General features: G+C 43.1%; 2 protein-coding genes across 6 annotated transcripts; one reads left to right on the top strand and one right to left on the bottom strand.

The window, feature by feature from the left end:
- The first annotated feature begins 6 nt into the window (after nt 1-6).
- Nucleotides 7-4,763, top strand: LOC100703588 (WASP actin nucleation promoting factor). 2 transcript variants are annotated; one of them, XM_019349689.2, is made up of 11 exons: nt 7-250; nt 1,012-1,152; nt 1,244-1,330; nt 1,468-1,564; nt 1,908-1,937; nt 2,027-2,062; nt 2,171-2,366; nt 2,483-2,661; nt 2,793-3,379; nt 3,516-3,627; nt 4,488-4,763. In XM_019349689.2, exons 1-11 carry the CDS (start codon nt 149-151, stop codon nt 4,544-4,546), a joined length of 1,626 nt encoding a protein of 541 aa, XP_019205234.1. In that variant the 5' UTR covers nt 7-148; the 3' UTR covers nt 4,547-4,763. The 2 variants fall into 2 exon arrangements, with proteins under 2 accessions (XP_019205234.1, XP_025757712.1); XM_025901927.1 differs by having other exon boundaries at nt 17-243.
- A 20-nt stretch (nt 4,764-4,783) lies between these two features.
- sema3ga (sema domain, immunoglobulin domain (Ig), short basic domain, secreted, (semaphorin) 3Ga) lies at nt 4,784-15,205 on the bottom strand. 4 transcript variants are annotated; one of them, XM_013274949.3, is made up of 19 exons: nt 14,759-15,204; nt 13,086-13,202; nt 12,842-12,978; nt 9,790-9,950; nt 9,605-9,667; nt 9,384-9,503; nt 9,108-9,201; nt 8,882-9,001; nt 8,618-8,763; nt 8,413-8,527; nt 8,251-8,320; nt 7,941-8,085; nt 7,594-7,816; nt 7,405-7,493; nt 7,263-7,304; nt 7,006-7,163; nt 6,853-6,920; nt 6,627-6,754; nt 4,784-6,222 (listed from the first exon to the last, which is right to left on the bottom strand). In XM_013274949.3, the coding sequence occupies exons 3-19, from the start codon at nt 12,939-12,941 to the stop codon at nt 5,845-5,847; spliced, it is 2,220 nt and encodes a 739-aa protein (XP_013130403.1). In that variant the 5' UTR covers nt 12,942-12,978; nt 13,086-13,202; nt 14,759-15,204; the 3' UTR covers nt 4,784-5,844. The 4 variants fall into 4 exon arrangements, with proteins under 4 accessions (XP_013130403.1, XP_003439178.1, XP_013130400.1 ...); XM_003439130.5 differs by having other exon boundaries at nt 13,086-13,184; XM_013274946.3 differs by having other exon boundaries at nt 13,086-13,179.
- Between the last annotated feature and the right edge of the window lie 7,131 nt (nt 15,206-22,336).

Genomic DNA, 22,336 nt, shown 5'->3' with positions numbered 1-22,336 from the left:
TTCCGGCTTTGAGTTGATGTGTGCAAAGAAGAGAGAAGAGAAACTTCCTTGACTGTAGAGCTAACTATAGAGAGTATTCTGTTGCAAGGGCGCTTGTTCAAATGCTGTGCATGCAGTAGTTTAGGATAACCGGTTTTATCACAGGACCATGAGTCGTGGATCTAAAACTAAAACAGAGAGCACTCAAAGCTTTCTGCTGAGCCCACAGGAGAATGAGAAGCTGGAGGAGCTGCTGGGCAGAAGGTGTGCTGTAAGTTCTTAGCTGACCCGGGAGGGGATTACCAACTGAAAGAATGTCGCTCTGCTTTATCTGTCTTGACTTGTATCCTTTTCGTTAAAAGCGTTTACCTTAAAAGAAGGCGGTGTACACTGGGGTACACATCATTCTAATTGATGCACAGTTTAACAATGGGTTGAGGACTGTTATACTTTTAACACAGCATTGTTGTACCATCATTTTCTCAACTCTCTTTTGGCAGATTATTTTCGTAATATTTTTAGTCGCTTTATTTTTGGTCCATTTGAAGGCCTGTCTTATTTTACTCTTTATTTTTTGAAATCTATTGAGAGTTTATGTGAATTCAAGCGTTATTTGCTGACATTAGGTCATCAAAAAGTAGGTAGCTGTAACAGGAAATGGTGGCTGAACCAATTCTTCCTCTGCTGTCAGAATTAGTCACTATGCACAGCTTTGGTCTTACAGTGGAAGTTGCCTTGTTCAGTGCTTGCTTTTGGCCTCTGAGGTAAACAATAGTGTTTACAATTGTGTGACTCTGCCATAATAACAAAACACTAGATGTGCACAAGCTACACATTTTAATTATGTAGAAGGCTGCATTGAAAAACTAGGAGCATCACAAACTTTAAGCCTTATCTGAACAAATGAAAGCAGATGAGGAAGTTTATTCTCACTGCAAAGCTGCAAATTTACATATGAACTGTAATAAAGAGCTCTCAAGTTTCCTATCAGCTCTGAGCTCTTTTCAATGTCTGTCTTGTCTATGTGTTCAGTCCATGGCCACCGCAGTCGCACAGCTGTTCATGGCTCTACCAAACAGTTCATCCATGTGGAGCTTGCAGCACACTGGGGTGGCCTGTTTCGTCAAAGACAACCCTCAGCGCTCCTATTTCATACGGATGTTTGATTTAAAGGTAACCCCCCACATAATGGGTCCCATATTAGATAGCTTAGATTAAGTTTCTAATCTCACAAGACTGACATATTAATTCACTCTTTTTACAGGTTGGGAGTATGGTTTGGGAGCAGGAGCTCTACAACCAAATTGTGTACTCATCCCCAAAGCCATTCTTTCATACCTTTCCTGCTGATGTAAGCACATCCCTTGTTTTACCTCATCTTAAAGCTGTAATTATGATGTGATGTGGTGCAGTTACTTCTGGTGTAATCATCACTATGGGTCAAAAATCATCAATTCTGATTCTGTGTGCGTCTGTTATACACTGTAGGACTGCCAGGTCGGACTGAACTTCTGTGATCAGCAGGAAGCAGACAGTTTCCAAACTGCTGTTCAGGAAAAAATCAACCAAAGAAACACCCGTCAAGGTCAGTGAGGCCACAGCCTTTCACTGCTTTGATGTCTCTTTTTAGGATTGGAAAGCAAAGAATACATTTGAAATATTATGGTTACCACTTACTCACAGTTTATTTGTGTATAGATGGTTTGAGGTTAATATATATTTGAGAAAGCACTGTGGGGGAAAAACAAACAAACATTAAAATCACTCTAAATGAGGAAGTTTTTTATCAAGTACCCTATTCTAGTACTCTTAGAAAAAAATCGCTTCCAGGCTGATACGTGATTATATATGAAACAACAAGTCATTCGTTCGTTTTAACGGTTGTGTGTGACGTTTATGCAAAATGGTTTCTCTCACCTCTCTCACAGACAAGAAACAGCGCCCCCCGCACACTAGTGGTAAGATGGCAAAAACTTCAAAACAGTATGCTGTGTGAACGTGGCAAACTGTAGTGCTAAATATAATTTTCTGTTTTCTTTCACTGCAGACAGAGGTTCCCTGCCTCCACTCCCACCTGAAAAAGGTGTGCAACTGCTGTCTTTGCTGTGTACCTTTTACTATTGATACATAAAATGAAACATACTAGGAACATATTAACCAGTGACCTAATCTGGACGTCTTCCAAAAACAGGACCTAGTGGCCCTCCGTCTTTTCACATGGCCACAGTGGACATTCAGAACCCAGATATCCAGTCTTCACGTTATCGCTCGGTGCCTACACCTGCTGCTGCCTCTGCTGCGACAGGCAAAGGAAAGAAGGACAAGAAGAAGAAGAAAAAGGGCCTCAAGCTCTCCAAAGCAGACATAGGAGCACCTAGTGGATTTCAGTGAGTGTATTACTCACTGAAAATGAAGTTTTGTCAGATGTTTTAGAGCGATATTCATATTTTGTTGTTTGAATTTAACTTCATTAAACTGTTTCCTTCTTCTTTTCTTCCGTCAGGCATGTAAGTCATGTCGGGTGGGACCCTAACAACCTGGACCCTGACCTGATGCGGCTGCTGTCTCAAGCTGGCATTAGTGAAGCTGAAATGAGGGATGAGAAAACCTCCCAGCTCATCTATAATGTCATTGAACAGTCAGGAGGGATGGAGGCAGTCAAAAGGGAGATGAACAGATCAGGTTAGACTCCCACTGCCTCGTTTTTGACTCAGTTAACTATCTCACTGTTCCAAACAGGCTGATCTCGTTGTTAAACCATGGATGAGTTGTAATATATGTTTATACATTCTTCCACTCAATTGTATCTACAGGACCTCCACCTCCTCCACCTGGCAGACAGGGACCCCTCCCTCCGCTACCAGGCTCTAGCCCCTCTGCTCCAACCCCTCCACCCCAGCGAGGCCGTTCTGGCCCCCTGCCTCCCATTCCAGGTCATTCACAGCGAGCAGGCCCGCCTCCCCAGCCACCTCCTTCTCGTGGATCTTTACCACCCCCTCCTCCATCAAGCCGAAGCGGCCCTCCGCCACCCCCGCCATCACATGCTCCACCTCCTCCATCTTCAAGGTCCCCTCATGCCCCACCTCCCATGTCTTCCCACAGCGCTCCTCCTCCCCCACCACCAAGCCAGCGCTCCGCAGGTTTTCCACCTCCCCCTGTCCCGTCTACACCCAGCAGAGGGGTTGGTGGTGGAGGAGGAGGAGGAGGAGGAGGAGGCCCACCTCCACCTCCTCCACCACCACCACCGCCACCTCCCCCAACTTCTGTTTCTTCAGATTTCCCCCCTCCTCCTCCTTCCATGTCTGGTGGTGCACCACGACCTACTTCCGCTTCCGTTGGTGGAGGAGACAGCAGAGGAGCTTTGCTGGATCAGATCATAAGTGGGAAAAAACTGAGAAAAGTAAAGAAACTCGGCTTTCTCAAGAACATCTGTTACATAAGTCAAACGTCTTGATTTTCATGCTGCAACATGCTGAGATATTTGTAGAGCGTACTGACGTTTACATTTTGTCCTCCTGTGGTGTCGTGTATTACAGGTAACAGACGACCCTAATCCAGCTCCACCTGCATCAGCAGAGTCAGGTGAAGGCATTGTCGGTGCTCTCATGATGGTCATGCAGAAGAGAAGCAAAGTCATCCATTCCTCTGGTAAATATTACACTACCAGTAACATCTTTGTATATGCACTCTGGTCTCTTTATTAGGTACACCTGTTCAGCTGCTTATTAATGCAAATATCTAATCATCCAATCTCATAGCACTAAATCAGTACATTTAGGCATGTAGATGTAGGCAAGGCCACCTACTGAAGTTCAAACTGAGCATCAGGATAATGAAGAAAGGTGATTTAAGTAAGCGGATATGACATGTTTTGGTGTTGGTGCCAAATGGGCTGGTCAGAGTGTTGCATAAACCGCTGATATACTGATGTTTTCCTGCACAATCACCTCTATGGTTCATGTACAATCATCTGAGAAAGAAAATATCCAGAAGTTATTTGGATGAACTGCTGGATAACAGGAGCAAACCTCTGGGCAAACATGTCTTGTTAGAGGAGAGTTCCAGAATGCTTTGAGCTGTTAGGAAGGCAGCAGTAACAGAAATACTCACTAGTTGCAATCAAGGTAGGAGCATCTCTGAACACATCCAAACTCCAATCTTGAAGAAGATGAGCTGCAGCAGCCGAAGACCCCACTAGGCATCACTTCCCAGGCTGTGATCTCATTTCAATAGCTCACCTTTGCAATGTGTTGGAACAGGAGATTTGCATCATGGATGTGAAACTGACAAATCTGCAGGAACTGTATGATGCTATCATGCAAATATGGATCAAAATCTCTGTGAAATCTTTCCAGTAACTTGCTGAAAAACTAAAGCAGTTCTGAAGGAAAAAAGGGGGTCCAAACTAGTACGAGCTAGGTGTACCTAATAAAGTGGTGCGTGAGTGTGTGCATCCATGAGTTAAACCGCCAGAGCTACAAACACTTTATACTTGTTCTCTCTTTCAGATGAAAGTGAAGATGACGGTGGGGATGACGATGATGATGACGATGAATGGGATGACTGATCTAGCTGTTCTTGTTTTTTGTGAATTTTCCACTTGCTTGAGTTCTGATGTTTGTTTTAACCCCATGAACTGTTACACTGTTACACTGTTACATGCGATGATCTGTTACAGGTTTGTTAACTGCAAACTGGAGTATAGCTTGGATATGTGATAAAGTACTGTTTGTAGGGGATTCGTAAAAAATGAAATAAAATGAAACAAATATTTCAATATGAAAGATCGAAAGGAACAAATTGATGAGAATTCTGAAATGCTTATATTTTTTTCTAACACTTCCAGTGTAGGATTCATCAGCATCACAACACATAGCACTGTGATTCTCACTACGGAGGTGAAAAGCGGCTCCGAGAGGAAAATATGCTTAAAGAGCCATTTAAAAAAACAAACAAACCCAAAAACCAACCTGTGACTACAGCTTATGACAGAACACCAACAATACTAAATCTGAGCCAGTTTCGTTCCCATTTTTATAACATACTGTACATAAAAAAGTAGGTTCCTGTATCATATTCTCAAACGTCTGTGCAAAATCCCCAGTTCCCTCAAATACCACCACCTACAAAGTGCATGACTGGAAGAACACTGTACGCTATACATAGCCTCAATACTCACATACTGTAGGTCACTAATGCACAGGACAGTAAGGGAGTCATTGTATGACAAAATCCAATGGAATTAGCTTAACATAAAACAATACACCTTACAAACATCGTAACACACCAGAAAACAGAACAATTAAATGTACAACTTGCAACAAACAACAACAGTACGCATGCAAAATATGCATTCATGTCATCGTTATGCAAGAGCAATCCGATGACTGCATCACGACCTTATATATTATATTCACAATCAATATATTACATTTCTGTTTCAAGATACTTAAAAGAGAACATACTTGTGTTTTTGCGTGTTGGAGCCCATTAACTATATCTTACATATACTTTACATCACAGTCAGCCTTTGTCCAAATCAACACCAAAGTGTGTGTGTGAAATATGTGATCAACCCCAATGTGCAGTCTGTTTTTCATTCGTTTTTTTTAACCACATTGGTAATACAGCTGTGTTTTGGAGAATAGAAATGTATGCTACAACTTAGAATGTGGTCATCAGTAGTGTAAAATATATTTCATATGTATTTACTGGGCTGGCGTTTGCAAAACCACCAATACACGTTAAGGACAGAAAGACAGCATCGCCTGCCTAATGAATAGAAGTGACACCCAAAGATGTGTCAAACTAAAGTCCACCATAAAGTCTATACAGGCCAGTGCCGGACAGTGTTGGTCCCGTCTCCTAGCCGAGCCCTTGGTCCTGGCTTTCTGTGTGCCTGCGGCTGGTGCGCTTCCGCTGCTGCTGCTGTTTGGGACTGATTTGTTCCCAGTAGGACTGACAGTACTGGTTGATCAGTCTAATCTCAGGCGGGAATGGTGTAGAGGCGAGGGAGGACTGCGAGTATGGCCGTGTCTGGCGGGATTTTGGCTCTTCGTCCTCGTCTTGAGCGGTGAGAGCTAAAACGATGTCTCGGTCAAGGATGCGCAGCGCAATGCGGGTCACCGTGTGTTTAAAGTTGTTTTCAGTGGCGAGGCAGTGGTAGAGCCCAGCGTCTGTTTGGTTGAGAGACTTCAGAAGGATGCCGTGGTTGGTCTTAAGAACGCCTCCGGCACGGTTGAGCTGAAGGAAAAAGGGTGAAAGAGCAGATAAGTCAAAGAAAGGGAACAGTAGATTTAAGTTTAAATAATAATTTTACATAATAGGGCAAATAATTGTCCTGTGAAAACACAGAAACAGCCTCTTATATAAAAGGTAGCAAAATGCACGTGTTCATATTTTAATATATAAAATAATTTTGCTTTATATACACAGGGTCTGCTGTTGCTTACAGCATCATGTGGCTATTTCTAAGCTGGAAGAAGGGACTTTTTTTCTTTGTTGCCAGTGATCACAAACCTTGATACTTACTGGAACAAAATGTAACTCTCAGCAATAAAAGCAATAAAGATAGTTACCAAAAAGTGAAGTGATTCCTTTTGCATCTTAAAAAAAAAGGAAAAAGAAAAAAGATTGCTCTTCCTCACCACTTTCCTCTTTCCGTCTCTCTGGAAGAGCCACTTTACTGTGGCCTGGGGAGAACGAGGCTGACACTCCAAGAAGGTACTGCTGCCCTCTACTCCAAACTGCACTGTCTCTCTCAGACGTTTCTCAACTGGACATTTAGACGGTAAAAAAAAAAAAAAAAAAGTTAAAAAAACTGCTACATTTTGAAGTTTACATCATTTTAAAAAACACATAAAATTGCCACACCTTTGGCGTTAAAGCCTCTGCACTGCCTCAGCGGGTCGCCGTGTTTAACGTCCTGCCTTCTGCTTCTCCTGAGACAGAATTTAGAGTTGAAATTTGACGTTGTATTGTCACATCCTTACTTTATAGTATGGAGGTTTATGAGATGTCCCTGACCTTTTGGTTGATGGCGTGAAAGCAGAGCAACTCTCTCCATCCCAGGCACAGTAGGGGTCCCGAGCCAGACAGCAGTCAGAGCAGGCCCTGCCGTATACCCCGCAGCGGTGCAGCGACACTTGGGTCAGCCCTGCGTCTGATGACACGTACAGCTGTTGCTGTGGCAACATAAGCAAAAAAAACTCAGCAAGTGTCTGTGGGGCATTTGTTTCAATACATGCAAAGAAATGTATATGACCCGGTTAGATTTGTCTTACTCTTTTAGATGATATCCTCATAGTCTTGACTGGTGCTCTGGTCTAAAAATGTATTAAAAAAAGAAAAATGTAAAAATAAATGACCCCTTATCTTAGAACACACTGCACTCTGCACTTTTTAGGACCACACATTTAGACATACCCGAAAAACCTCCACTTCCTCTAGTGTCAATTCCTCCATGCTCGTTGGGTCCTTAGGCAAAACTATTACCTTTTGCACAGTGCCTCGATCTAGAAGTATGAATGAATTATGATCAAAAACAACATTTGCATGGGAAAAAAAAGAAATCCTTCAACCGAGCATGTGCAATCATCCCTGAAGTTGTCTCACCTGTCCCCAGGAAGAGCACTTCATAGCGCCCATCAACAGCATCCACCTGATCCACCACCAGGGCAGTGTACCTATAGTCCACACCAGTTCTCACCACCAGGGGGCGGCGATGGATAGGATAAACTGAATGAAACATGAGGGGATGGGCTCTGATGAAATTCACAGCCTCATCTGAAAAGTTCTTTGAGGATTGGATACCAGGAGTGAAGGTTCCTCCCGGACACTGGATGGAAAAAAAGGAGGGGAGATTTCGTGTGCATCATCTGGTGACTTCTTTTTGATTCAAATTTCAGCATCTGGGTTTTATTTGATTGCGTCATTTTGGACATTACGTGACAGAAACCTACTGTTCCAGGCCTTGGGTAGGGAATCTTGCCAGTGTACTCTGTCCATTGATAATTATGGCCATGTTTGTGGGCAAACGGTCCGTTGAATACGTTGCGGATATCAGCCATTGAGTAAACACAGACTGCTGATCCCTTGAACACAGAGCTTGAGCACAAACAGACAATTAAGGTAATAAGTAGAGGTAGGAGACAGCTTGCACCCTACCCATGAAATTAAGTTATGTCCACAAAAATGTGTGAAAATAAAAACTGAGTTAATGAGGTTGAATGAGAAGTGAATTCATTGGCCGAGTCTCCAAATATGACTCACCCCGCTGTAGTGAAGAGAGCGTACACCATAGGGTTTCGTTCATCCTGCGTTGGCTGTATAAACACATCCCCTATTAAAAGAATGACATGCAAATCAATAACACTATAGGCAAGTTATAAAGCAACCAGTTTAAACACAGTGCTTATTTTATTATGACTTTACGTAGTTCGTCAAATCGTGTCTCCACCCCGTCTTCTCCTATCACCGAACAGATAAGACGAGCCTTCAGGAACGTCGTCCAGCGGTTCACCAGGGACTTCTGTCCTCCTTCGTCATTCTAGACAGGAAAGAAATTAGGTCAATGCATTTCATTTAAAAAGGTGAGCTGCTTATAGTTTCACAACTTGCGCAGTGTGGTTTGGCTCACCAGACACACTCTTCCCACCCTGGCTAAAACAGTGGGACTCGCCCCGCCGCTGGAGTCTAGACTCTTCTCTCGGAAAAAGAAGTACAGTTTGTCGTCATTCTTTTCTGCACTGTCAGGGATCTGCTGGATCCGAATAAACACAGGCTCTGGAGGATAAAAACAGATAAGCAGAGAGAGGATTGAGACAAGTGGTTGTCAAAAAAACGAGCGGAGCAATAACCTGTAATCAGTAATATTTACCTACTCAGACCCACACTTACTCACCGTTGAGCCATCTGGAGTCATACTGCTCCGTCCTGATTGCCGTTCTTCCTCCCATGGTCCTAAACACAGCAGCATCTGTACTCATGAAGTCGATATGTACCCCTGCATATAGATTACCATCTGCACAGGTGGGACAGTAAGAAAACGGGCTGGTGAAAGAGCAGCTTAAGGAGTTTGAGAAGGAATTTGGTGTTTTTTTTCTGGCTATAAATCAGTCATGTCTTACTGATCAAAACTGCAACATTCTCCTGTTTGGGATCATAGGAACATTTTCCCTTCCCCGAATCCACATACCCAGGGACCAGCCTAAACAGGTAGTCCTGCAGAGGCAGATTAGATAGTCAGTATGCATGAAAATAGACCGCTAAGACATCACAAGGGAGCATGAGAAATCATAAACAAATCAGCGCCCCGGGTTGTAGCTGTGAAATATTTAGCGAGGACAAAGCTGGAGGAGTTTTGCTGTAAATGCCTCTAAGGGAACGGTAATCGTCTTGTTCACCTCTGCCCTCCAGCCTCTGTTGATGAATGTGCAGATGGGTTGGTACGCTCCTGTTCCACAAGTGTAGAGGTGGGTGCGGTTCCACGGCTCTATCAACCGCACAAAGTTGGCACATTCACCCTGACAAAGGAGAGTAAGACAAATGGAATCCAAACATTGTATCCTGAAAGCAGGAGCCTCCAACTTTTTTGAAAGAACAGGATGTAAATACTTGACGCTACCTGTTTTCCCTTTCCTGTCATCTGACATTCTCCCTTTCTCTTAGCAGATGCTGGCCAGTGGATCTGTTGTTCCAAAAGCACAAATACCCCCAAACAGTGAATTATTAAGGATCAATGCACTCTGAGACTAAATACCACATACCAAATGGCAGAGCGGATTTAGGAAGAAAGGAATTTATACACACTATGAGTGGCTCCTTGTTAACATTGTGCATGTCCAGAGCCACCAGGTACTCCCGGCTGCCCAAGTACAGACGTCCCTGGTCCTGATCCATCAGAAGTACACGGTAATCGCTGGTGTTGAAGGTGAAGCTGAAGGGTCGTGCCGCTCTTGTGTCCATCAGTTCTGTTTGGAAAGTGTTGCCAGTTTGTTAAAAACAATTACAACTTCGCCACTCGGAAAAACCAGCGTCATGTGGAGAAAATCCAGTCATATTATTCCTTTTATGCTTTTACCATGTTTCATTACAGACTTGGATGAACTTATGGTCCCTTAAACAGCATACTTCTCACTTGTGTGCAGGAAAATGTGTGTCACAGATTAAATATAACTCAACTTAGAGCATTTTAGGAAACATTTTCGCTTTTAAGATCTTAATATTTTATGCGTCCTGGCTGTCTGATTGAGTTTAAGGCACCGCGTGCCCTGTGGAGTTAGACGAAAAAGCGAGTCCCTTAGGAAACACGGTCAGTGGAACTCACGGCTAATTCTTAAGATCAGATTTGTGTTCAGCAGAGCGTAACCTGTTAAGACATGCAGTGAAAAATGTTTCCCCCTTTTTTGTTCTCCTGAAAACCCTGATTAGGCTATTTTCATCTGCAGCAAGACAAATGGACTCTACTGTGGAGGACTTTACTTCTGAAAGTTTCCATTCTTTCATCCAACAACTAGTTTAAACACATACAAAGTAAGACTCGCTCATACATCTGTGGCATGTGCAAAATACTGACCTCCATATGTGCACACTGGGACATGGCGCACTCATTGTAAAGACAGCAGGCTTATATATTGACAAATGTTCACAGAGACCCTTAGAAGTGGGCTTACAGGGAATCAAGAGGAAGCACAATCTCTATTTACATCAAAGCACCTTCCATTTTCCTTTTGAGGCCCGTGTTAACAGGATGCAGTCAAGGTGCAACAAAAATAAGCTATGCAATCGGATCTCCGGGTAACATGGGATGGAGTCTCAGAGGTGGGATGAGGTCCGGTTCTGTTCCCAAGAGGTAAACACAGGATAACAAGCTTCTGGACAAGCGCCACATCACTGGGTCATAGTGGATTCACTGAACAGGCTAAATGTAGAAACACCACACCCCTATACATGTCTCCATTCTCCAAAAATAGCAAACAATGTACTGCCATCATCTGGTAAACATTCAGCAAACACTTACCCCCTGACAACATTCTGACACTGATAGGGAAACACTGGGAAGGACACACAATTCAAGTATGAAGCCACAGCTGGGCCACTATGAGCTCTCGTGTTACAACTTGACAACATATTGTCACTAAGGCACTAATGACTGCTGCCATTTACTGTACTCCCAGACGTCTCTCGAGTATGAGCTAACTGCTGACAGCACCGCGAGGGCATAAGATTCTAAAACACGGCTTCAGTTACACCGCCGATTTTGCTCTCTAGCAACACTAATTCAACCGATTTACAGTTATTCCCATTTCAGCGCGTATGACTGATACAACTTCCCAGCAGCAGGGAAGTCAATGTAGTGTTCCTTTCCTCTCCAGGCCTCCTGTACCCCCAGAGTGTCACTCAGCCCGGCTCATTCGTTCAGAAGAGTCACATGTCCTCCAGCCTCCTCAAAAACCTCCTCCACAGGCGCCTCAAGGGAACAAAGAGACTCGCTGTCGCAAACAATGAACAATAAATCCTTGGAGTCGCAGAAAAGAATTGCAGAGTAAATCCAACTTTTTTTTTCCTTTTTTTGTTTGATATTAGGGGGAAGGGTGACTTAAGTCTGCGAACGTGCTCTTACGAACAATCTAGCGTTCACCTTTCAGCTCCTACAAACATCCTCCTGAAAGTGAAATTGTCAAGGACAGCTCCTGACAGATGTGAATTCCTTTTTCTGAGAGGAACACGATCAAGTTCAAGACCGAGCTTGCGCAACTGGTCAGACTTCTACTTTGTTCAAACTGCTGCAAAAACACACTGGTATGTATAAGCTGTTTACCAAAAGGGGATTAGCGTTAAAAGTCACGCAAAAATGCACAGCAATTACTTTCTCGAGCCCCAAATGGAAAGTGTCTCCGTATGCAAGAGCTGTCAGCAGCGTGTTCTCGGTGTTACAAAATCAGCTGAATTCAAAACAGCACAGCGTGTAGCATCCAACGGCTATAAAGCACAGATCCTGTGATTAGTTCACCTCTAATCTGCCTCAGGTGGCTTTTCTTGAAATTGTACCAAATCATAAATGTTTCCCATTAAATCGCTGCACTTGAAGAACATAGTGAAGCAAGCATGTCAGCACTGCCTAGACCTGACCTGCAAACAGAAGGTCCTGACTCAACTCCACATGAAAGCGCTCGGGAACGTTATAAATCTCACTCACACCTCTAATTCTCACTTACACGAAGTTCAGGTGTGATGCCCGCATGCGTGTGTTTGTGTGTCTTTCTGCGAGTTTAAGTGACAACATGATAGGGATGCAGAAAATACCTGTAATCATCCGACATTGTTTGGATCAAAGGTGTCTTCCACATATTTGTAACACGAATCTCTGCTATTATAGTTAATGACGACAGGGAACAGACAAGACGGGAAAATCCCAAACGCCTGCGAAAAAAGGCTTCAAAGAAAACACTATCTGCCCATCTCAAATCTACTCTAGCTTTCAAAAAGGTCATGATCAAATTTCAGCTGTTTCCTTCTTGTGTCAGACCGTCAGACATCAAAAAACAAAGAACTGACAGGTCACACTGTAGTGCGTGTGGATTTCAGGGTGTGGGGACAAATTGTTGAAGGGCACTACCAGTACCCACACGTAATATCCACCTTTTGTTTTCAGGGTTGCACAGTTTGACGTGTGGCAGGAAATACGTTCTTTACATATGCATGAAAAGGAAATAGAACCGCTAGTTCGGATGAGCGCGTGGGCGTGTGGGTGAGTTTTTGCGCAAGTGAGTGGCTTTGCGGGAGAAACCAAACAAGTACAATAAACTATTACGATAATCCCCGCTGACAGAGGAGTTCTAGTTAATCTGTACGAACTCACCTTTAAAGGAGAGGCGAACCCGAGGAGCAGACTGCTGCACGCCCAAGCTTCTGCAAACACAGAGGGCCAAAAGGAGGAGCTGGGCTCCAGATGCTGTCATGGTAACAGTCACGCAGGTAGCCCACAGAGATCTAAATCTGGACGAAAAGAAGAAAGACGAATGAACTATTATTATAGAGTGCCCCATGAGAAATGGGAGACATAAAAAGAAAGAAGGGAGGACAGGCAAGCTAGTCTCTCTCACTTTCTCTGATCTCTCTGATCAGAAGTTTGGCCTGCAGCCTTCCAAGGCAAGACGTCTCGTTTGGCAGGAGAGAACAACGTCCAAATCTTCGCACCTGCGCTGGAAAATATGACAGGCCTATTATTTATTTAAAGTGTAAGCGTAGTGAGGTATGTGTCAAGACTGTATAATAATACTTGTAAGTATACAGTCAGTTGGAAAAAGTCTAAAAAAAAGAAGATTAACGCCTTGTGGTCTTCATCTTGTACACATTTCAGTGTGTTTTGCATAAATTTTGCCCATGTTTCTTTTAGAAAACTGTATCAAAAAGATGATGAAGATGCCCATCAATGAGTCCCTCTGGTTTTCCCTCAGTCTTTTCAACAAAGCATGTCAGTGTACTTTCAGGAGTTGGGAAGTGAAATATATGACAGTTCAAAGAAACAGGTAGTCCTGGCTGAAACAATTTCTGACAGTTTAGGGGTGTTGAAACGTAGCCTAACTGTTAGACCTTAACTCAGGCATTTATTATGCATCTGCACTTTGCTTTGAGAGGATCCCATATAAATTATGAATACTAAAAGCTGAGTCCATAACATCCATTAAATTGTCTCCCTGAAGGTGTGCCTTGCTCGGCCTATAAACTATCCCTCGGGTTTTTTTCCCCCTCCTCATGACATCCGTGTAGCCAAGGCCTCCAGTGCACATGGTACAAGCCTGGAAATGAGTTATTCATGGTCAAAAATGGGGTGTGATTTCACAAAAGGGTTGTTTTTTTTTTCACAATAAACCACACATTTATCTGCCACACATAATACAAAAAAATATGCTGCCATAAAAAAAAAAGCTGATGAAACTGAAATGATAAAAATTTTGAAATTTAAAACAGAAGCTGCTGGGAATACCTCACAGTCTTCTTGGCATATTCACACAATTGCTATATTTACTCACCATGGGAGCTTGATTCCTATTCGCTTTTATCAAACCTTGTATATTACTTGCTAATAACCCGTCATGCACCGTGAGATATTTGAAATGAGGTAGAGATCATTAAAAATACAAAGGTGTGAGATTTTTTTTATAGTCAGCCCATGTAACATTAACATTATGACTTTATAAATACAAACATGATAAACAAAATATTAATAATAAACTGATACTGACAAATAATTAGAAAACATATTTGACCCTAATTTGAATACGTAATGTCTATGACCTGCTGACTCTGAAGGCTACATTTAACCTACCAATATTTAGATGAAGATGGAAAAAATAATTAAAGGGTGAGTCTACTTGAAATGCCTTAAAAATGTCGTTACAAATGCAATTAGTGGGTGTTACTAAACCATTATACTGAGCCCGAGGGAGTACATGTTCGAGATGGCCTGATTTTCGTGGTATTTGTACAAGTGGCGGCACTTCTGCTGGTTTTCTGTGCTTGGGTGGGATCAGCAGTAGAGATTAAAGTTCTGCTGTGTTATTATATGGTTTCCATTTAAAGAAAAAATAATAATAATTACAGGATTTCTGTTCTTTTTTCGGGAGGAGTGCGCGCTTACCTGTGAACTCAACATCCAGAAATAGGAGCCGTGGGCTACAAATGCGTGCACTCCAGTCATCTGCCATCCAGACCACGCTACAGAGTAACCAAACCTGAGTTAAAAGTTAAACCAGAGAGAAGTTAAATGTCCTACCTTTGATACCGGGCTTTCGGGAAAGCCGCCGTGCCTTTCAGATCCCAAACTTGCGGGATGTTACCGCTGCACTCCTCGCGTTTTGCGCCTCGGAGCTGGGCTGGAAAATCTCTGTCAGCAGCTCTGCGCAGGCATAAAACAATCCGGTAGGTTTGCTAATTCCTCTTCTGAGGAAAAACCGAAGGCTAATCGGTCGCCATTGACCAAAGGCATTCACTCAACATATTTTTTTTTAAAAAAAGGAGGAGGAGGGGAAACAACTAATCCTTTAACGCCTTTTCCACTCTTTCCAAAAAAAAAGAGAGAAAAAAGTTTAAACCTGGATGGCAACAACCATCACCGTGATGTGATCGAGATGTTGGTCCGCTGATCCGTAAAAGTGAGTTTGGAGGTGACTGAGTGAGATTCAAGTGACCAGGTGCAGGTGTTGGGAGAGTGTATGCCCCGCTGTCCTCTCCCTTCTGTTCTTCCCCCACCCAGCCTTCGCTCTCCTGTTGGCCCACAGCAGCATTGGACCAAACCTCTTGGTACACCATATGGGTATGTTAACCCTATCACTGCTGCTGAGTTAAACTCACCGCTCCACTCTGCTGTAAACTGCAACTAATCTATATCAGTCTAATTATTTTAGAATGCTTAAATTATTGCGTAGTTTATGGAAACTGTGAAGGGCATACAGTCACTGTTTAATGTTTTTTTTCTTTTTCATCTTTAGTTTTTTTGAGGCAAGAGAAGGGCCACAGACTATTCTTACACATGATGCAGGGGCTGAAATTTACTATTAAGCATCTAGGAGTCGGGTCTGCTACTAGGACAATGTCACCATTACTTTTCAGAGCCAGGTCAGCCGAAAAAGATTCCAGGGATTCCTCTCTGGCTGGCTCCAGCGCTCATGACAACAGTGACAAAGCAACCAGAAAGAGGGGGGAGGACTGAATGTAAAGGACATCCATCCTTTTAACGGAGTCTTGAGCTTGAAATTAAAACAGCTTTTAGGGCGCCTCTCATCATTGCCGGCTTTGTGGAGAGCCCTGACGCAGTGTGGCGCACTAAAGACACAAAAGCAGACAGTGAGTGTATTCTGAGCAACAGCCCTGTAAGACAGTAAAATAAAATAAACCCATGAGGTGATGTGGTGTGCCAGTGTGTAAAAGGTCACATGGGGGGGCAGTTCCTGGCAAAGTCTCAGAACGCTCTAATCTTCAACGCTTAAATCTGTCTTTAATGCACGTTTTCTGGTTTGATTCCTCATCACACCAGCAGAGTATGTGAAATCACTGAACTTATCAGAGGCTGGGTATCAGGCACATGTGATCTACAGGCGGCAAAGTGTGTCAAAATGTATCCAGGGGAGCGCCTTTGTTTCCTGCCCCACAGGAGGCATCCTTCTGTTTCCAGTTGCGGAAATGACTCATGACTGTGTGCCGGGTTCAAGTTTCCGTGCGCTCTCAACTTTGGCCATGGACACCAATAAACTGACCAGCTCCCACCCTTCACAAGCACTCATTAACGTCATTTGTACAGTATCTTTCACTGCATCATCCTGTGGTCTTATCTCCCCAGCATTCATGCACTGCTGCCTCAACTTGCTAAAGTCATAGCAACAGCCCCTCACTCAGTGTTGCGGTTGGTATTTTTGCTCTGTGTACGTGAGTCTATCTATCCCTGTTAACTCCAGCATGATGGATGATTTTGTTGGAGACAGACTGTAGGATTAGGAAACAACATTGGCTGGTTTTCTGGTCCACAAAAAGCCCCCCTCAAGTGGCTCTTCTTCCCTAATGGATAGGTAATGTGAGGTAGACATTGATCCCTGTAGGCCAACCAAAAACTCCTGGTGAATCCTGGGACCTCAGACCCATCAATCATTTCCAGAGCCAGGGTATTGTCCCCGCAAGGAAAGACAACCTATTATTTTAACCCCCTGATGGGTTTTCCTGCAGTGTATTGATGAACTGAAGAGTGTCTGAACATGCCAGCAGCTCTGAGGCATGTCCAGGGCATCACCATTACATGAAATCACCTTAAGAAGAAATTATAGGGTAGAGAAAATAAGACTATAAGACATTTACAAGAATTGTTTGCCCTGTGTTCAGTGACAACGCTTTCCACGCAGATTAACAAGCCTTGCAATTATTATCTTACAGGTCCGAAAAAATGTAAACATCACAAGGGATGAAAAGAGAGCAGGTGCTGTGCGACACTCACGAACTTCACACACCAGTGATTATCAAAGGAGAACAACTTCGGAAAACATCTTTGACATGAAGGGCGCATACGTGGCGCACATTCCAGACACAGCCTGCTCACCACACAGCGGATTGGGAATGAGGTGAGTGCAGACTTTTAGTGCAAACACTCTACGCACATTATGTAGCTTCGGCTTCTTTGAGATGGAGCACCGTCTGCAGTCGTCCAACATGCCACGTGTCTACAGGGCCAGCCAGCCCGCCATCTGCCTTGAAGACAAGACTGGCACTCTCCCTTGCTATAAAACGCAGCTGGGAGATTCAACAGCTGTCGAAGAAGAGCTGTTTCCAAATAACAAGGGGTATGTGCGTGTGTGTGTGGTTGGTAGGGAGGGTAGCTGTATTTCAAAAGAGGATAGTGAGGATGTAAGCAGATGAGTGCAACCACAGTCCCCGTGTCTTAAAAGGTAGATCTGTCAGCATGCTTTGAAAAGTCTTTGGTAATAGCTGGTTAATGGTTAAGTGTCCCAGTGGGAGAAAAATAGTTCAAAATGTTATTTGTTTTGAGTATTTATGACTCGAGCTCTATCTTAACCTCTGCCACAGACATTGTTTGCGCTAAGAGAATTAGTGAAAAAAAAAAAATGTGGCAAGCTGAACAAAGTGAGAATACAGTGCATGCGGGTCTTTCTTTGACAGATAAATTTGTATGCCGGCGCACATGCATACAGTGTGTGCATGCCGGCACGGAGACACAAACTCACGCGCGTTCGCGTCTGCTGCTCGAATTGAAATTAAATTGATTTCTCTTATCTCCGTCCACACCCTTGCTCCCTGCTCTCTTCGCACATATCCTTGAGACACCAGACTCCAGGTGAATTTCAATGTCAAACACACAAAAGGTAACGCAGAAGCTGCAATCTGTTCATTCTGTCAAGAAGTTGTGTGTGTGTGTGTAGGTGTACGCGTGCACTTGTGTGCATGTGTCTACAGTACGTGCAGTGTGATTGGTTGGGGATAGGCCTATTCATCTGTCTGGTGTGATCGTGGCTCTGTAACTGGGCCTAGGCGTGAGTATGCACTCTGTGATCTCCCAGATAAGAGTCATCCATCTGCTGTGTGTATCTGTCAGGGCCCGGGCAGCCCTGCTTATCACTGCACTCATCCATTTCCCTCAGTCGTACTCACTCCATTCTCTTCTCATTTTTAGCTGCTCTCTCTGCTGCACTACTGAAATGCTGTGCTTCATCTTGATTATCTGACGAGCAGTGGATCGCGCTCGCGTTAAAAACCCGAAGGCGTGTTTATGTGACGCGCGGCTCCTGCAAGCGCACGTGCACGCTTCGGGGTGCACGCAAAAATGCAAGCTTCGCAAACAACACTACAAGACCTACATTTGCAGACACACACTCACACACAGGTAGTTGTTATTCAAGGAGGCCTATCTCAAACCGTCAGATTATCCACTATTGATGAGCCTCAGAGAGCAGCTCATGCCCCTTTTTTGTACACATTGCAGGAGAAAAAATAACCTCCCCCACATTAATCACAGATGAGGAATTAGCTTCTGTGTTGTTCTTTCATTTTTTTGTCACTGTTAATCGGCCTGAGATTCTTAAGATGCACTGGGGGAAAAAAAAGCAAAGAACATGAAGCAGCATGACAAGATGATTTGTGTACAGTAGCAACAAGAGCTCAACCCAGGGGAGTGTAGTTTACGCTGGAGAATCCATTTAGGATTTTGCCACCCCACACATAACAAAGGCTTCACAGACTACCCTCAGACCACAAAGCAGCCTGAGGATGGTTTTACTGTCCCAGCAATCTGTACTTAGTTTGTCACAATCAATATTGTAGGAACCAACCTCATTATTAATTCATAGTCATGAAAACATGTGGTGCTCTGAGGTAGGCTGAAAAATACTACTTCAAAGAGGAGACAAACACTGTGTTTCACATGGGATCACTTCATGTGGCCATAATGTGTTTCGTCATCAGTATTAATAGTATAGGCCCATCCTAGACCGCATACCCCGGGTGCTGCTACAACAGGACAGGTTTTCGCTAGTGGAATATTTATAGCTGTGCATTAAAAGTGGAATCAGGGGTTTAAGTGTACCATTGCAACAGCACTGCTGGTCCTTTGTCTGGGCCTGTCCAAAAATGTCTTGCCCGCGGCTATTTGCAGTGCTACATTTGAAATGTCAGTGATAACACACACTGCCGTCAAATCAAAGTTGGAATACAATAAAGAACAGCTGTATCTCAGCGGGTCTTCTTTGATTCTTTCCGTCAAGATGCAAGTGTTGCAGCCAAACATATCTGAGATCACTTTAACAAGTCACACATCTATAACTTATTAGAAGCTGTTAGTGTTCGTGTGAGACAGCTGAGGGAAGACTTAATCATTTCTCATTTCTACACACCTAATAGCCTAAATACTGCTGTCAAATTTGGCTGTTTATGAGATATTAGATTCACTCATTAAAAACTAAAAATGACAGCTATTCTAACAATAGATTGGCTTAACCACACTGCCATCTTGTGGCTATTTTATTATCATTATGAAATCCTTTGTTTAACTCTTACCACCTTGGAAACTTACTAGAGGGCAAGCCTTGTTTCTCTGAACTGAGTGGTTTCTATCTTGTTTTAATGCTACTAAAAGAACAAAGGGGCTGAGTGTGCATTAGAAGGTAGTGAGGGTGATCCCTGTCTATGCAGTTTATTGGGACTACTCTTGGAAAAACCCAGAACCTATTCTAATGGTTGTCAAACCACTTTTTTATTAATGAATACCGAGTTGTCAAAGTCCATCTTTAAAGGTACAGGAGAGGTGATCAAATGCTGCCTTTATGGGAAGAAGAGCTAAACAGTCTTGTTGAGATGTGGAACCCTATATACAAAAACCCCCCAGTAATGTGCAAAAGTTTTGGACCACTCATCATTTCTTTACACTTTGCTTCTAAGCAGCCAGGCATGCTTGTCATTTTTAAATTGGCCTTGAGCAATAACACCACAATTTCTGAAGGTCTCTCACAGTTTTTCTTTAATAGTATTTTGCACCACCAAGGTGTTTTTCAAAGAGCTGTTAGTTGAACACTTGAGGAAACTGGACAAGTGAACAAATCAGTGGCAACAGATCTTATGGAGTGATGAATCCAAATGAGACATTTTTGGTTCAATATGTGAGATATATATATGAGATCAAGAAGGAGAAACAACAGTGAGTGTCTACATTCATCTGTAAACACGGTGGAGGCTCTGTCATGGTTTGGTGTAGCATTTCAGCCAGTAGTGTTGAGGATCGCTTCAAAATTGATGGAATTATAAATACAGAAAGGTACCATGCCAAAGTACTTATTGGGAAAGTGTCAGCGGCTTCAGTCATGGATTGGCCTCCCTAGAGCCAGTATCGAAATAGTGTGGAATCAGACTGAAAACAAAAGACAAGCCAGCTAACATCCAAGGAAGAGCTTTGGGAGGATTGTACAAACTCGGTTTTTCCTTTTTATACTGTATTTGCATGTACATTTGCACATTTCAGCACTGCTCCTATTTCCTATTTTCTTGGCAAAATGCAAAAGAGGGCGATTTAAATCTTTTTCTCAGTACTGTACTTGCACAACAATACAGGCACACAGACACAAAGAAACACATTATACATGGTCAGAATTAAAAGCAGGTGAAAGTGTGTCACCGACTGCATTTGTATGCATCAGAGGATCTGAACCCAGATGTTACAGGCTCGATGTGAATAAGAGGAAGAGAGATATCCAGTGACTAGATGTTGTAAATATTATATATTTATGTTTTTTTAAGATTTGTTTTTATTGCACAGTTGGGCAGTGAAGAGGAACAGGTAAGTAAAGGGTAAAAAATATGTATGAAGCCAAACACATGGCAGCAATTAAATGTATTTAGGTATATAGATATGATCAAAACAAGAGGATGAGAATGGGGAAGAAAGGTGATTTAAGTGACCCAAGTGAGTTTTTAGTGACAGACGGGCTGGTCTGATATCAGAAATTGCACATCAACTGGGAGCTTTCCACACAACCGTCTTTAGGGTTTACAAAGAATGGTCTGAAAAAGAGAAACGATCCAGTGAGTGGCATCTCCACTGGTGAAAAACTGGTCAGACAAGAATGGCTAAACTAATTTGAGCTAAGTGCAACTCCTGTCAGCTAAGAACAGAGAAGTGGGTGCTACAAGTGCTACAATTCACACAGAGGTTCACCATAAATTGCTGAATAGAAGACTAGAAAAACGTTGCTTGGTCTCATGTGTCTCAATTTCTGCTGCAACATTTGGACGGTAGGGTCAAAATTTGGAGTAAACAACATTTATCCCGACTTATATCAGAAGCTCAGGCTAGTGGCGGTAGTGTCATGAAATGAGGGGTTTTGTCTTGCCAGACTTTGAGCCCCTTAGTAACAACAGAATACTGTGTAAACACCACAGCATACCAGGATATTTTTCCTGAAAAAGTCCATTCCATTTTGACCAAAGTGTACCCATCTTCTGATGAGTCGCACCAAGTAAAAAGATCTCAAACTGGGATCTTGAACACGATAAAGAGCTCATTGTACTCAAACGTCCTCCAGAGTCGACAGATCTGAAGCCATAAAGAGCACCTATGGAATGTGGTGGAACGGCAGATTCAGATCACGATGTGCAGCCGATAAATCCACAGCAACCGTGTGATGCTATCGTGTCAATACAAATCAAAACCTCTGGGAAATGTTTGCTGCACCTTATTGAATCTGTGCATGAAGAATTAAGTCAGCTTTTAATGCAAACAGGGGTAAAACCAGGTACTAACCAGGTATACCTAAAGAAGTGGCCAGTGAGTGTATATTTGGGCATAAACCACAATAGATAAAAAGATTTTCTCTAGCACAGCGGTCCCCAACCTTTTTTGCGCCACAGACCGGTTTATGTCCGACAATATTTTCATGGACCTTCCTTTAAGGCAGGGGTCTCCAACTAGAGGCCTAGAGGGCCGGTGTCCTGCAGGTTTTAGATCTCACCCTGGGTCAACACACCTGAATCAAATGATTAGTTCATTACCTGGAGAACTACAAGACATGTTGAGGAGGTAATTTAGCCATTTGAATCAGCTGTGTTGGATCAAGGACACATCTAAAACCTGCAGGACACCGGCCCCCAAGGCCTGGAGTTGGAGACCCCTGCTTTAAGGTGTTGCAGGAAAATACCACAAAATAAAACCAGTACTGGTACCAAAAAAAAGAAGATTTATTCATAACACACGGGAAAAGACCCAGGGAAACAGAGTTAACGATAAAAACGATGAAAAATAACGATAAAAACCCTGAAAACCATAAATGTCACACCCGAGCCTCAACTTTCGCGGTCCGGTACCAAA

The sequence above is a fragment of the Oreochromis niloticus genome, linkage group LG20, assembly GCF_001858045.2.
Source record: "Oreochromis niloticus isolate F11D_XX linkage group LG20, O_niloticus_UMD_NMBU, whole genome shotgun sequence".
NCBI lineage: Eukaryota > Metazoa > Chordata > Actinopteri > Cichliformes > Cichlidae > Oreochromis > Oreochromis niloticus.
This window is presented reverse-complemented; position numbering and strand designations above follow the sequence as displayed.